The sequence below is a fragment of the Toxorhynchites rutilus genome, chromosome 2 (assembly GCF_029784135.1).
Source record: "Toxorhynchites rutilus septentrionalis strain SRP chromosome 2, ASM2978413v1, whole genome shotgun sequence".
NCBI lineage: Eukaryota > Metazoa > Arthropoda > Insecta > Diptera > Culicidae > Toxorhynchites > Toxorhynchites rutilus.
In genome coordinates, this window is record NC_073745.1 from 62,942,288 (window position 1) to 62,956,707 (window position 14,420).

General features: G+C 38.6%; 3 protein-coding genes across 3 annotated transcripts in view; 2 read left to right on the forward strand and 1 right to left on the reverse strand.

The window, feature by feature from the left end:
- LOC129769680 (trafficking protein particle complex subunit 5) overlaps positions 1-6,930 on the forward strand; it is a 23,244-nt gene extending 16,314 nt beyond the window's left edge. The window contains exon 4 of the mRNA XM_055772087.1: positions 6,801-6,930. Within this exon, the coding sequence (XP_055628062.1) occupies positions 6,801-6,899 (99 nt within the window). The 3' untranslated portion in view covers positions 6,900-6,930. The remainder of the gene's footprint in view (positions 1-6,800) is intronic.
- Positions 6,911-7,541, reverse strand: LOC129769681 (uncharacterized). Its single transcript, XM_055772089.1, has 2 exons — positions 7,344-7,541; positions 6,911-7,232 (listed from the first exon to the last, which is right to left on the reverse strand). The coding sequence occupies exons 1-2, from the start codon at positions 7,461-7,463 to the stop codon at positions 7,020-7,022; spliced, it is 333 nt and encodes a 110-aa protein (XP_055628064.1). The 5' UTR covers positions 7,464-7,541; the 3' UTR covers positions 6,911-7,019.
- Positions 7,078-14,333, forward strand: LOC129769679 (uncharacterized). Its single transcript, XM_055772086.1, has 3 exons — positions 7,078-7,581; positions 13,253-13,733; positions 13,792-14,333. The coding sequence occupies exons 2-3, from the start codon at positions 13,299-13,301 to the stop codon at positions 14,191-14,193; spliced, it is 837 nt and encodes a 278-aa protein (XP_055628061.1). The 5' UTR covers positions 7,078-7,581; positions 13,253-13,298; the 3' UTR covers positions 14,194-14,333.
- Positions 14,334-14,420: the final 87 nt, after the last annotated feature.

Below are 14,420 nucleotides of genomic sequence, written 5' to 3' on the forward strand. Positions count from 1 at the left end.
GCACTCCGACGGCCGAAACTCTATAATCGCTGTTAGGTATACTGGTGCTCCGGCTCCAATCCGTTCGGCCTAGTTACCCTTGCGGAGCAATCAGTGAATGCGATCAACAGGGAACTGGAGACCTGCACGGTTCGAGTGAGACTTTGCCTTTCCCTTAACTTGTCCTCCTTTGTTACGTCCACGATGCCGATGCCGTACAACCACACGGGTTTACGGTTTGAAAGAAAATAAGATATTTTTTTGGGGTCCGCGTGTTTTATACTCTAGCGGTACACACTCACAGGATAGAGACAAATCGGCAGACTCAGCCAGAGGGGCGAGTCCAACGAGACGAACGAATGAGCGTTAAAAGGGAGCGATGGCAAAAAAATACATTCATTACGATTTGTTCGCTCGTTGGATTCACATGCAGGCTATGTTATGTCTTTTCAGGGTCTTTTCAGGATCACAAAATTATCTTCAATCTAAAGAGTTTATTGTTTTGTTATCACTCGATATCCCCATCTTGTTCGGCTAAACCTTTCTGTTTAGCGATTGCATTTGCCACTCGCCACAGCTTTCACAGTTGGAAAATTTCTTCCCATCCAGCTTGTGACATATTTTACAGTAAATTACATTCAATGGCACGTCGCATTACCACCACTCAGTATCGGATTGGAGGTAATTTTAACCTGTAATTGAACATTTGCGATGACAGTGGTACAGTGTCGGCTTTCAATGAGGAGTCATAATTTGGACCCCGAACTCAATGTTTACAAAAACGTGCAACTACAATGTCGCATTACAGGTCCGTCCAATTAGCTAAATGTCGAGATAAGTGTAAATTACTGTACTTTCAATCTAGAAGTAATTTAAGAGTTGGTGAAAATCAATAAGCTCAGAACAACTGCCCAATTCACATACTCATCATATCCTGGCAAACAAATTATGAAAAAATCAATTTGTGTTTTATTATTATTTTGGATATTGTTTTAGAAAGCATTGAACTGTATTTCCTAAACTCTTTTTTGGAAGGTTTAATGGCCCTGAAAAGCGCCTTGTTTTATGGAATGGTTCCAATTTAGAAAACTTAGTACTCGTGGTTTTGAAAAAAAACCATTTCGAACGCCCTCGATGCCGCCTTGTTCTGGATTTACCACCAAAGCAGTTTGTATAAAGAACAAACTTTTTTCTTCTGCTACCTGATGCCGTTTTGTGATTGCGTTTGCCACTCGCCACTCGCTGCAACTGCCTGTTGTCTTGATGTCCACCGAACCGAATGTGTTCTGTTCCGAATGCGGGTTTTCTTATCGTCGCGAGCAGCTTTGCCAGCTAACTCGATCACTTCAGCGGCCGAAACTATATAACGCCGGTTAGGTGGACTGGTACTAATGCGCTCGGCCTAGCTACCCTTGCGGGGAACTCCAGATCAACACGGTTCGAGCAGGATTTTGCCTTTCCCTTCACTTTTCCTCCTTTACCATGTCCAGACATGGCTGCTTGGGTTGGTTTGTTGATGTGTTGTGATGCGAACCGATGTGGTGTACGGTTTGAATGAGAATGATCGTTACGGAAGGAAGGTATTGTATTATAGAGACTCTTGCCTTGAGAAAGGCACTCGATCCCTCGCCGTCCAGCCCGTCCAGCAGCGATGTTGTCCAGTCGGTGTCCACACAAAGAATGGATCGTTACGGCAGCGGAGCGAGGATTTTTAAGCTGACTGGCTGGCTCGAGAATTACGCATGTGTGAGACTGCGACCAATGTGTCGTTCATTTTTTTCTTTTTCCTTTCCAATCGTGCTTCATTCTATTTCGCTGCTGCTCTGGTTGCCCGTTTTGGTCGGTACGATTTGAGGAGCACAAAATGGACCAATCAAAAATGGGCACATAGTGCATTTTAACAATGCTTGATATTTCACAATTATTCAATTATTTATCTCAAGAAAAATGAAATGTTATTCGTTATGATAGATGCGTAGATATATTTCCTATCAATTGATGCAAAAACCTTTGCGATCTATTGAGAAATGCTCGAGTTATAAGCGTTCCAAATCTTGCATTTTTTCTTACTTGTTCAGTGCCTAGATTTCCATTTCACCCCCTATATCTTCCGGTTAGACGTAGTCCTACGTCAAAAATGAAATGCGACTGTAAGCAACAATATAGAGTAGATCGGTTATCCGCGGAATAGTCTGGCTAGCTCATCGCGAATAACGAAAATTGCGGATAAAGCAATAAATGACTAAAAATGAGTGCGAAATACAAAAAAAAAAGATATTTCAGCATGAAAATTATGTTTTATCAATACACAAATCATTAAACTATCCATCTACAAGATCGTGTACACCAGTGGTGAATACCACGAAGAAAACAAAAGTGCATGCAACTATCACTCACTGACAAATACCGGGAAGGCATATGGATTTACTATGAAACTCGCTGTCGCGCATAATTCGCACCGCGGATCATCCGCTCGCGGATAATCGGGAGTCTATGACGAATTCATGGCCACAAAGGATTGCAGGAAACGATGAGGCATAAAGGCTATATTATTATGATATTTTCTCTTTCATTTGTTTACAGTGGGATTTCGTTAGCATACAATCTACCCATGCGGAGTGCAAGCCAGCATCTTAACACATCTGAAACGAGCCCTGGATAGTGATATAAGTGGATGCTTTATTCCAGTTTCGCCCTTGATACAAAATTAGTCATAATACGTTCTCATATTTTAGTTATCGTGGGTCACATAAATACTAACCCATTAACGGCCGAACTGTAAAAATATTTTACGGAAACCATCGGTGCAATTCTGATTTATGGCACTAAAGAAACCCCAATGTTCAAGAATTAGTTTTTTCCCATCTTCCATTTTCCGGGAAATAACGAAAAATTGAAAAACTGTCAAACAAAAACATTGTCCAAAACCTGCATTTTTTTTGTCTTGTAGGAGGTTCACTCTAATGTTTTTTTTCTACATCACAATCTGTGTTCTTTTATCAAAGTAATACTTTAAAAATGTTTAACTTGTCTTGTATTTTATCAGGTTTTATTAGCTTATGTACGTTTCGCACAAACCTGCTTTAACCCGAATTTATTGCCCTATAAAGTTATACGAAATTAAATGAAATCAATTTAAAAAATTATCAAATTAGCTGTTCGACTTGTCGAACACTTGGCTCGATATGGGCTAATGCTTTGGGGCTTAAAACTTGATGCCATTGTGTGCCCTTATCTGCGTATCCGGAGACTCGATTTATAAACACACGGTGTGTTTATATGACTTCATTTGCTCATGTATACTCAATGCAGTTAATAGCATCCATGTTGAAGCCCAACGAAATAATATTTTCGATTGGAACTTCTCGGAAAATTTTCAATCAAAATAGGAATTGGACGACTAAATAGTTTTTCAATGTTATTCTTTCACATTTCTTTAGTTTTTTTCTTAGTGACAAAAAAGAATCGTCACAATCGAAAGTTTATTATTATTCATGTTGCCAATATTGAATGTAGCAGATGCCACAGAATGTTGTAATGGATCTGGGGAACGTTCATCCCATTTTCTCGTTAGTATTTCATTTGCAGATAATGAATGCAAAAGCAGATCATCATTCATCAAAGAGGCAGTTTTCATCATGATTGGTGGTTGGAAAGCGCAGAATGTTGACCCGCCATCTTCCACGCGACAGATAAGTCTCATGCAGTTCAAATATGTTGGTAGTATACTGTTTATTCAGACATTTGTTAGAATAATTTGGAGGAAAATTGGTTTTATTGGTTTGTTGTGTTATACAGTGATTCGCCTCTAATCCGACATCTAGCTAATTGGACAGGCCTGTATTGCGACACGAGTTATTGGACATTTGATTTTAATTTGACTTTAATTGGACATTTTTGTAAATATACCTTTGTGCTAGTTTTTACAACACGATGATTTCTAGGAGTGTATTCAACAATTTTCCGAACAAAATTATTTATGGTATTACAACCAATCGTTTCATTCTTTAATCATGTCATATACTTAATTACTATTAACTCTAATGCACTAGAACAGCTCCAATAAATGTTGCCCGGTAGTACCTCTTCAAAATGTTCTTCTAAGTATAACTTAACACTTTTAGAATGGTTAATTGTTAAATTTTCATCGATTTTACTGTTTTAACATGGTTTTCACATTGTGTTTTTCGTTTGTCAGGAAAATCAGGAAAGAAAACGGGGCGCGTAATGTTATCGCAAAATTTGTCGCACTCCAGATCAAAGTTCTGTTTGGCAATTCATAATTTCAACGTTGAGTATTTTGACATTGACTTCTCCGTTGTCCACATTTTGTTCATCGTAGGTATTATCCTTTCAACTGGTGCGGTACAAGGCATTCACAAAATATCTATATACAGTAAAACCTGTTTTTGTGCGGTTTTTTTGTGCGATTTTTTTGGTGAGATTTTTTTTTTTGTGCGGTTTTCTGTTTTTGTGCGGTGTATGAAAAGAAGCATATTTGACGAACTTATCGTCCATTTAGTTTTTTTTTCGATGGTTTATATGCATTTCAGTGCGAACAAAGCATATTTGCGTCTCTATTACCCACTTCTGAAATCATATAAATGAAACACGAATTTCTGCATTACTCGACAATTAATCAAACGAACGAAACAAAATTTGGCATGTGAAGGTTGCAGGGCGCATTAAATGTTTTTACGGTGGTTAGATACTCCTCCCCCCTCTCTTAGGGTGGGCTGCCATACAAATGGAACACAAACTTTTATATTACTCGAGAATTAATTAAGTAAATGAAACGAAATTCGGCATGTGGAGGTTTTAAGGGTGCAATAAATGATTCTATGGTGGTAAGATACTCCTCCCCCCTCTCTTAGGGGGGTGGGCTGCCTTACAATTGAAATACAAATTTCTGCATTACTCGAGAATTAATCAAGCAAACGAAACCAAATTAGGTATATAGAAGTTTTAGGGTGCAATAAATGTTTTCACGGTGGTTAGACACTCCACCCTCCTCTCTAATGGCGGGTTTACATTAGGGAAATCTATAGCTATAGATGGATTTATTCACGTGGAATAGGTGTAAACGGGTGAGAATAAATATGATACACTTATTCGTGGTATATATAACTTGAATAAATTCAGCATATGTAAACGCTTGTGAATTTCTCACTGGTTTTAGAGGCGAATGAACTGAAAAGTTTAAAGCCTCTTTAATTCAACATCATCATCATCATCTCACTGGTGAGAAATCACTAAAGTTGGATGCAGTTCTACTTCAGGTGAATAAATTCACCGAAAATATGAATATATTCATTATAGAAGTTCACGCTAGTGTAAACAGTTGATGCGATTTGTATGAATCTCATCATTTTTCTTCACATGAATATATCACTAGTCTGAACCCACCCTAAGGAGAGGCTGCCATACAAATGAAACACAAATTTCTACATTTCTCGAGGATTAATCAAGCAAACGAAACCAAATTAGGTATATGAAGGTTTTAGGGTGCAATAAATGTTTTCACGGTGGTTAGACATTCCATCCTCCTCTCTAAGCGGTGGGAGGGGGGAGGGGTGGTGCTGCCATACAAAACACAAATATCTGCATTACTCGGGAACTAATCAATAAAATGAAACGAAATTTGGCATGTGCGGGTTTAAGGGTTCAATAAATGATTCTATGGTGGTTAGAAACTCCTCCCCCTCTCTTAGGGGGTCTGCCATACAAATGAAACACAAATTTCCGCATTACTCGAGAAACAATCAAGCAAATGAAACCAAATTAAGCATATGGAACTCTTAGTATGCAATAAATGTTTCTATGGTGGTTAGACACTCCACTCCCCTCTCTAGAGGGGGTCTGCCATTCAAATGAAACACAAATATCTGCATTACTCGAGAATTAATCAAGCATATAGAGTTTGGGATGTGAGGGTTTTTGGGTACGAGAAATGTTTCTATGATGGTATGACCCTCTTTCCTCCTCTGGAAAGAAGAGGGGGTTCCATAAAAATAATGCACATATTTTAAACAAACATGACAATTGAAAATTTTCGCAAAACTCTGAAGGAAAATGGGAAAATTCGAACAATTCAATTCGCATGTGTTCTACAATTACAAAGAGTCGATTAATGTCTGAAAGGACACTATCCGATCTCTGGTAGTAAGCAGGTTTTCGGACAAATCGCGTAGCACAAGACATATTTTTTTCTATTTATACTCAAAATAGGGTACATGAAAGACGGGACAATAAAAAAGGTCGAAAATCGGTACGTTTGGTCAGCCTAGTTATACATCCTAAAATACACACCCTTTTCCCAATAATAATGATTTACCACTATTCTAATCATGGTAAGAGATACACTAAAAACAAACCAATCGAACAATACAATGCAATGCGTGGGGCACATACGCTTTTAACTCAAATGAACAGAAAGTCTTAACAAAAAAAGAGACTAGCAGGGAACGTGTTAATAGTAAAAAGGATAAAAACGCGTCGAAGCTTGTCTGAAAATCTCATAGCTGTTCATGGAAAATGTTTAGCATGATTCAGTTCTAATAATAATTATCTTGCTAAAGACAAGACACGCAGTTTTTTTTCTTGTTTTTAAGGGACTTTAACCCAAAGGCCTTAAGACACGCAGTTCGTCCGATCAACGAATATATTCATGGGTATTAGAAATTATTGATTATTATTGCTAGTAAAATAATTGATACAAAAGTTTCGTGCTTCATATGGCAATATAATTTTTAAAAAAAACTCATAAACGTATATAAACTATAGATCTCAGCATTACCGAACATCAAATTTTCTTTTTCCAGACATGTCAAGTGTCGGCGCACTGGCACAAAGGCACCACGTACATGGTGAAATTCGAGGATCACGTTATCAGCCGAGACAAACAGCTAGAAGAGAAATAAACAACCAAAGCTTCTCGTACCCGTGACTAAATCACCTTTCTATATTTCTTTCCATATTCGAAACAACCGTGTTCACAGATTCATTCTGCTACAAAAATGATAAATAGTGATAGCTGCTGTTTAAATGAATTTGAAACGACGATCCTTGTACGCCACCTGACCGGTACGATACAAATGCTCGCGGCCATCACGTTCCTTCTTCAAGAGCAGCGCATATCCTACAATCGGAATCACCACCGTTAGCATGCCGATTCTGAACGAGTACCAGGTTGGTTTGAAGTGGTCAATGTGGTTAACTCGCATGGCCTGGAAGCGTGCCAGCCCTTTGTCGAACTGTAGGAAGAAAGAAAAAAAGGTAACCATCAATGAGATTTCCGATGTTTTGGTTTGTGCCCTAGAGTCGATGACATAATCACGCCCGGACGAAACTGGAAAACAACTTACCACTCCTGTGCTCTCGCCACGTAAGTAATTGTTCGGATTTGTCATCGTCCGCCAGTATTCATTACGCAAGGCGGCTCGGTGGGCCGCCTTTTCCTGCTGGATCTGTTCCGGGGCGGACATTTTTGGTTTTGCAAACACCACAAATTGCGATATACCCTACCGATGGGCTATATCCACTGACAGTTGCTCAGTATGTTGGCGATGTTTGCGTTGTGCTCAATTAGACCAAGAGCTAGTGGTAAGTAGCTGGAAAATAGCAGCAGCGTGCATGACGGTGGGAGGTTGAACATAATTTATTTTTCTTGTGAGAAATGCGAACTCATTTTGGAATCGCACAAAAATTTAGTCCTGGTATAGCTCGCACCAAAATTTCGTTGAAGAATTATTGGTTTATCTTGTGGAATGATCCCCTGCTGAATACTGTGGAAAAATAAAAATATATGGTCAAATCTCAACGATGGCAGAATTTTCTTTTTAGCTCTGTTTGCACTAAACTGGTTTTAATTTTAAAATTGCACTACTCGACCCGACTATGTTGCCTTCATTTGAATGATACGAAAATTTGCATTGAAAACATATATAGAACATTTGAAATTAAGAAAAACTTTAGAGTTAAAGAAACTGGAAGTTATTTTTACTGACTTTCGCCCTAAAAACATGTATTTTTCATTTTCGTTGAAATTTAGTTTCAAGTACAGGCGAACCTTTTTTTTTTGGGCGGGGGATAGGGACCACACAAGAAAAATCGCATAAATGATCGTGCAAAACTTCACCAGTAGCCTTAAAAATCTTGTTCGGTACACAATTTGAAAAAAAACTTTATTTGTGCGGTAGATAGGGACCGCATAAAAAAAGAAAATAATTCAAATCCACGCCGTTCACCGTTTGATTTTCTTTTGTTTCCCTGCTTTGCGATAGAACAGTTTGCCTTTCCGGTTGCGCGTGGCTGTGTTGTGCTTTTAGTTGCATGTCGAAACTTGTTGCTGTCAGAAATCACGACATGCGAAACCTAGAGCATTTGATGGAAGAAGGGAATAATTTGAGAAGTGGATAATTTAGACACAAATATGCCTTTTCTGCACTGAAATGCATATAAATCATCGAAAAAAATACTGAAGAGACGATAACAAACATGAGGAGTTTAAAATTATGTTGCAATAAATCTTAAAGAATACAGGACCACAATTTGTGAGGCAATCCAATATGATTCATGAGAAAAAGGCATTCTTTGGAATGGTGTGTTGGATCGTTTCAATAAGGCGTTGCTGGATCAGCATCTGGGTGAATTCGTTGGCATTCACCCGAAATCTGCTCCAATGTTATGTCATTTCGCTTCTTTCGCAGGTTGCCGAGACGAATAGCAATCTGGTTCGGACTACGGCATCGCATTCTGCCTTCAGTCCGCAGACAAATCCGAGGCATTTGAACTGAACCTCCGAAAGATATCTTAGGTCGAGTTCGACATATAGTTTTTTTTACCCTGTGGGCGATGGTTTTGTAGTCTATAGTGAATTGCAAGCAGTGTTGCTGTTTGCTGATGATGGAATGTCGAATAAACTTTTTAGTTTACCAATCGTGTTGTCATCTCGCTCAAGGCGCCTCTATATATACCAGGTGAAACAATCATATGAAATGCACTTTCAGCCATATTGGAATTGCTGTCGGTATTGTTTACAAACAGCTGCCGACGACTCTCTACAAACTGCCACCACGCTCATTCGAACGATGCCTACTATGTTCGGCTTTCGCGAATTTGTGTGAAAAAGAAGAGATGATTTTGTAGAATTTTATTCTCATTCAGTTCATCTACCACTCTCGCATGTGAAAATGCAAAAATGGCGTATCCTAGCAATAACAAAACAAACAACCCCCGCTCCACAAACCGTAATCACCATCTCATTGAAGTGATGATGTTGCTTCACCTGTTATACATTTATACAAGCGCCTTGATCTCGCTGAGGCTTTTCAGTAGGATGAAACTGGTGTACTTCTTGTACTCTGAAAGACCCAATGCAGTAGCGATTTCGTTATTTTTGCGGCTGCTGATGGGTACTAATTATTGGCCGGAAATTTCGCGTTAATGGATCGTGCTGTAACTAATTTTCTTGCACTGAATGGCACTGCTTCCGGTCTTCCGGACGGAAACATACCGTCTTCAACAATTTCGCCCCTCTTTCGATAGCCAAATACTTCTGAGCGTTCGTGATGCGATGACCTCCGATTTTGCCCAGACTCGTCGTCTCTTGATTCTATCTCGACCAGAATCTTGCTTCATGTCATCCAGCAGTATAGCTTCAAGTGCACTCTAGAATCTGCATTCTGTCCGACAGTGCCACGGATCAGCCGCTTTTTTCTGATCATTTCAACGGATTTATGACAGAATGCAGAACACACATCAAATTCTAGCGCCCTTTTGTCTTCGCTCGTTCTAAGCTAAGCAGAAAAAAAACAACAGCGCGCCTCCATACCATCCGTATGCGCTTATGTGATGAAAAATAACTCAGCAGAGAAAACTAAGCAGTCAAATCAGATTCGAGCGCGGTTTAAAACGGCAAGGATTTAAAGCAGTAAGGATGTTCGAATCTTAAAGCGAACGGTGTTGACAACAAAACATTTCAACTATGTTTCGGTGCGCGTTGATTCGCCCGAGCGCATGTGGGTACAAGGAATGAGAGTCCAACTGAATGCAAAAAAAAAGTTGTACATCAGCACCGCGTTACATTCCGAAGACTGAGCAACTGTATACTTAAGAGCCGTTCTCCTAACGTACTTTCAGACCATAATAACCAGAGTCCACAAGTGGCAATTAGTCGATACATACCTTCGTTCCAACTTGCCCCGTTATATGCGTTTCAGCTTACCACTAAAAAGCTAGTGGTGAGTAAAAAAAAATAAAAAATCTGAATGGTAAATATTCTCTCGTAGATTCATCAGGTGAAATCCACCTAGTCAACATCCAGTAACTACTATGTGTTGTTAATTATAAATGACAGGAAGACTGTTTTTGGAACGGATTGAGTTGATTTCAAAAAACTGTCTTATCTTTTATTTTTTGTTTTTACTTGTAAAACTAAACTTTAAAATACCCCTCGTCAAAAATGGAATTGAAACGTCAAAGCAAAACTGACATACAATTTTGCTGATGTCCAATTTCCAATTGAAAACTCATGAAACTCTTAATTAGCGAGCATGTACTATTATTATTATTATTTATTTATTTACTTGTAACACTTCACCAAAGCGCGTGGCAATCGTATCGAACTGAGACGAAAATGTGGCTGCACGAATCGTATGCAATCGTGAGAAGCAGGGCTCAGCATAGTCATATTCAACTGAGGATAGTCAGCGGACTTTGAACAAATACTCCTTCGTATTCGATTGGAAATGAGTTCTGGCTTCTTCCAGCAGATTCTCCGTCAACATGACTCAACAGTCATTCGGGCGTTCAGTTGCTATCTCACTCTACGACTCGACAATCTCATTTTATTCTTCGCCTTCGTCAATTGGACTTTATTGCATTTTGAAGTGACTTTCCTCAAAATAAATTCGTTTCTCTCTCTCCCATGTATCACGTATGCATGTATCGATGTTTGAGTTCAGCGTGGTTTGACGTATACTACAGGTGAGCTAGATTTTTTCGTATCTTACACGAAAATTATTCAAACGTATAAAATAGCGTGCAGTGTTGTGTTCAGAACCACTGACAAATTTAGGAATTTTGTTCATATGAACCCGTTTTCCTATATGTTTTTTTCACAAAATTGAACTCGGAAACAAAGTGTACTAAAATTTTGTTTAAAATTCCTCCCAAACTGCACGCTATTTACTTATACTATAGTATTATATATAAGCTATAGCCTTTGTAGCACACCTGATAACTGTTTAAGTTCGTTGGTTTGAGTTTGTTTCAGAGCATTACGCATAGTATTGTGTTGGGGAAAATTTATTTTCCATTATTTTCTCGGTAGATGGCTGTAGTGATCGATGTCTCGTATAGTGTCGATCAAACATCAACAAAGAATACCCCCTACTTGCATGTTTTGATAAAGCGGATTCCCTCAGGCACGTTGATTTTGAAGTTCGTGTTAGGGAAACACAGCTCGGTGGGAACAAAAATACCCCCGACTTGCATGTTTTTACAAAGCGGACTCCTCCAGGCACATTGATTTTAAAGTCCGTGTTAGGGAAACACAGCTCGGTGCGAACAAAAATACCCTCGACTTGCATGTATATTTCCAGATCGGATTTACACAGGTACATCGATCTCAAAGTCTGTGTTGGGGAAACCGTAAATCAGGTCAATCAAAATTTAGCAGTTAGTGCGTTTTGATAACGATTCGATAACGTATTTTACAGTTATTCAATTGTTCATCTCATGAAAAATAATATTTTAGCCTAGAATGCAAGGGGTGTAAGTGACTTGATCGATTTCTCTTCATCAACTTTTTCTTTAGTCAATAACTCTACTACAAAAACGTTCCAATTTAAGTTTGCTATATAATCCGATAGTTGAGGTTCTGATCTATCTTCCACATTGTCAAATACAGCTGGGAATGTATTTGCAGCTAAGTTATGACCAAAAGAGAGAGTCGATGTAGAGAAATCGATCAAATCACTTACATCCCTTTCATTCTAAGCCCCTCAGTTGTGATAGACGCGTAGAAATATTTCCTATCAATTGATGCAAAAATCTTTCCGATCTGTTAAGAAATGTTTGAGTTATAAGCATTCGAAATACGGGGTAGGATTAGCACACAAATCGGCAGAACAAATGTATGGGAAAAAAGGAAGTTCTTCCAGTTTTCCTGAATTTCAACCGTTTAGAGATTAGTGAATTGTAGTGTATAGCATACTAAACAAAAGAATTTCCGATTCAATTGGTATGCAAATCATGAGTGAAAATAGTTATTAACGTTAACTTTATTCCATAAAAACGTGACCTGTTTTCTGATTTGGCACCCTTCCTGAAAGACGTAGTTCTACGTCAAAAGTTAAGTTAGTGTCTGGATTGTGTTTTCTATGCCTTCAAACGACATCGAGTAATTATTTTCAATTAATCATTGTTAAAATCATTTTGGATTTGTTTCCGGATTTGTCAATCTGATAGAGAGTAAATTGCTCCTCAAATACTATCAATATTGAATTTGAGAGGAACGAATTTAGGAATGCGAAAGATGATTTCGATCGAATCGTACAGTCGAGTTTCAAACCGATCGGATTGAGTGGGTGGAATGTTGACTGTTCGATATTGTTACCACAAACACAAAGACAGGCACGTCAGCTTCATTGAAGTTGTCGGACGTATCGTTGTTCCCATTTCATGAATAGTTATAAAACTAACCGTCCATCTTGAAAACGGTAAGCGCGTATTTTTCACCGAGACAACAATCGAACGAAATTGATATTGTATTATTTCATGTTTCTTCTTTACGACAAAAATATATTACTTTTTTCACCTTACGTTTAACTTTCAAGAGATCAAACATATCAGTTACATGAATGAAATACATTGAATCAAGAAACATTATACACATTTTCGTTCTATTTTTTTCATTCGTTCTGTTTTTTTGATCACATTCGAAAAATTTCATAGATCGTTGAAACATTTAAACACTTTTACAATACATTATATGTTTCGTTTAACACCCAAAATATTTACTAGAATATGGCAGAACAACGTTTTCCGGTTCAGCTAGTCTTAAATAAAGTTTAAATTTCACGCAAAAATAATGAATTTCTTTTTCCCAACCTAATACTATGGAAGCAAAAAAATTCCAATTCCCATCAATATATAATCATCATCATGTCGTGTGTCAATAGTATTCACACCTTATATTGACAATGTTTACTCCAATACCGTACGCCATGACATTGATGTAAATACTGATTGTATGCAATCTATTTTTAAGCACTGCATCTTATTCCGGATCATCAATCCTCACAGTGATATTGACAATGTCCGACACATTTATTGGCGAAGAGTACATTCTAGGCGATGAGCAATATATTCCTGGAAGTGCCAGCGCTCGGGAGGAGAAACAGGAAACTCTTCGTGCATTCATCGAGCAATATGAAGCAGCACCCGAACTATGGGATCCAACCAATCCAAAGTATACCAACAAGATGATGAGAGATAAAGCTCTCGATCGACTTTTACCCTTCCTGGCAAGATTCAAGCTGAACGCCAATAGAAGAGAAGATGTCAAAGATAAGATAAACAGCCTCCGGACAAATTACAGAAAAGAACTCGTACGAACAAAAAAGCCGTTCAAGGGTACAGGCGAACCTTACACACCCTCGTCGTGGGTTTTCTATGCTTTGTCATTTCTTGAGCCAGCTCTAAAATCAGCTCAGCGAAAGAGCAAGGCAGACGCAACAGCCGATCATCAGGTAAGTTTCAATCATGAAGTGAGTTTTATAATTATTTCATTGGCTCTGCCGTTTTAAGGATTCAGAGCAGCTAGAGGATGCTCCGTTAAGAGAAGAAGAAAATGATCAACACGTTCAACAGACACCTGCGGTTGATTGCACACCATCGAAAACTCGAACGCTTTCCACAGTACCATCACCGCAGAAAGTTCTACAAACCACCACCAAAAGACAAAGATCGCAAAGTTCGCTGAAAAAGCAAAAATCACCTCCGCCAAAACGCCTCTTGGAAAGCCCATCACCAGCTCCTCATCCAAATCATGACGGCAGCATCCCAACAATTGCGAAAGCTTGGGGGGAAAAACTGTCGACACTGGATTCAACGCAACGGGTCTTCGCGGAGAAGGCGATCAATGATATCCTTTTTGAGGCGAGCTTGGGCACTCTGCATCGCAAATCCGTGCAAATCAATGCGGAATAGTGCGGTCGGTGTTTCCACACCATTCGGATGATGTACTTCGGATGGAAGTACTGAAAGGGAACAAATTTTAGAGACCGAGGGCCATGTTTAAATGTAGTTCAGTTTAGAAGTAAATATTAATTTTGTACTTTAGATTTTCGTAAATAAAATAAAAACAATGGTTCATTGAGCTGAATGTAAATCTGCTGAATGGTAAAATGAGCATATAAATCCTGTGAGACATAGAA

What these genes read in the sequence shown, in the direction of transcription:
- LOC129769681 (XM_055772089.1), bottom strand. Translation starts at nt 7,463, where the DNA reads ATGTCCGCCCCGGAACAGATCCAGCAGGAAAAGGCGGCCCACCGAGCC. An exon ending in GTGGCGAGAGCACAGGAGTG is followed by an intron (nt 7,233 to 7,343) that starts GTAAGTTGTTTT and finishes TTCTTCCTACAG; the next exon opens with TTCGACAAAGGGCTGGCACG.
- LOC129769679 (XM_055772086.1), top strand. Translation starts at nt 13,299, where the DNA reads ATGTCCGACACATTTATTGGCGAAGAGTACATTCTAGGCGATGAGCAA. An exon ending in ACGCAACAGCCGATCATCAG is followed by an intron (nt 13,734 to 13,791) that starts GTAAGTTTCAAT and finishes TGCCGTTTTAAG; the next exon opens with GATTCAGAGCAGCTAGAGGA.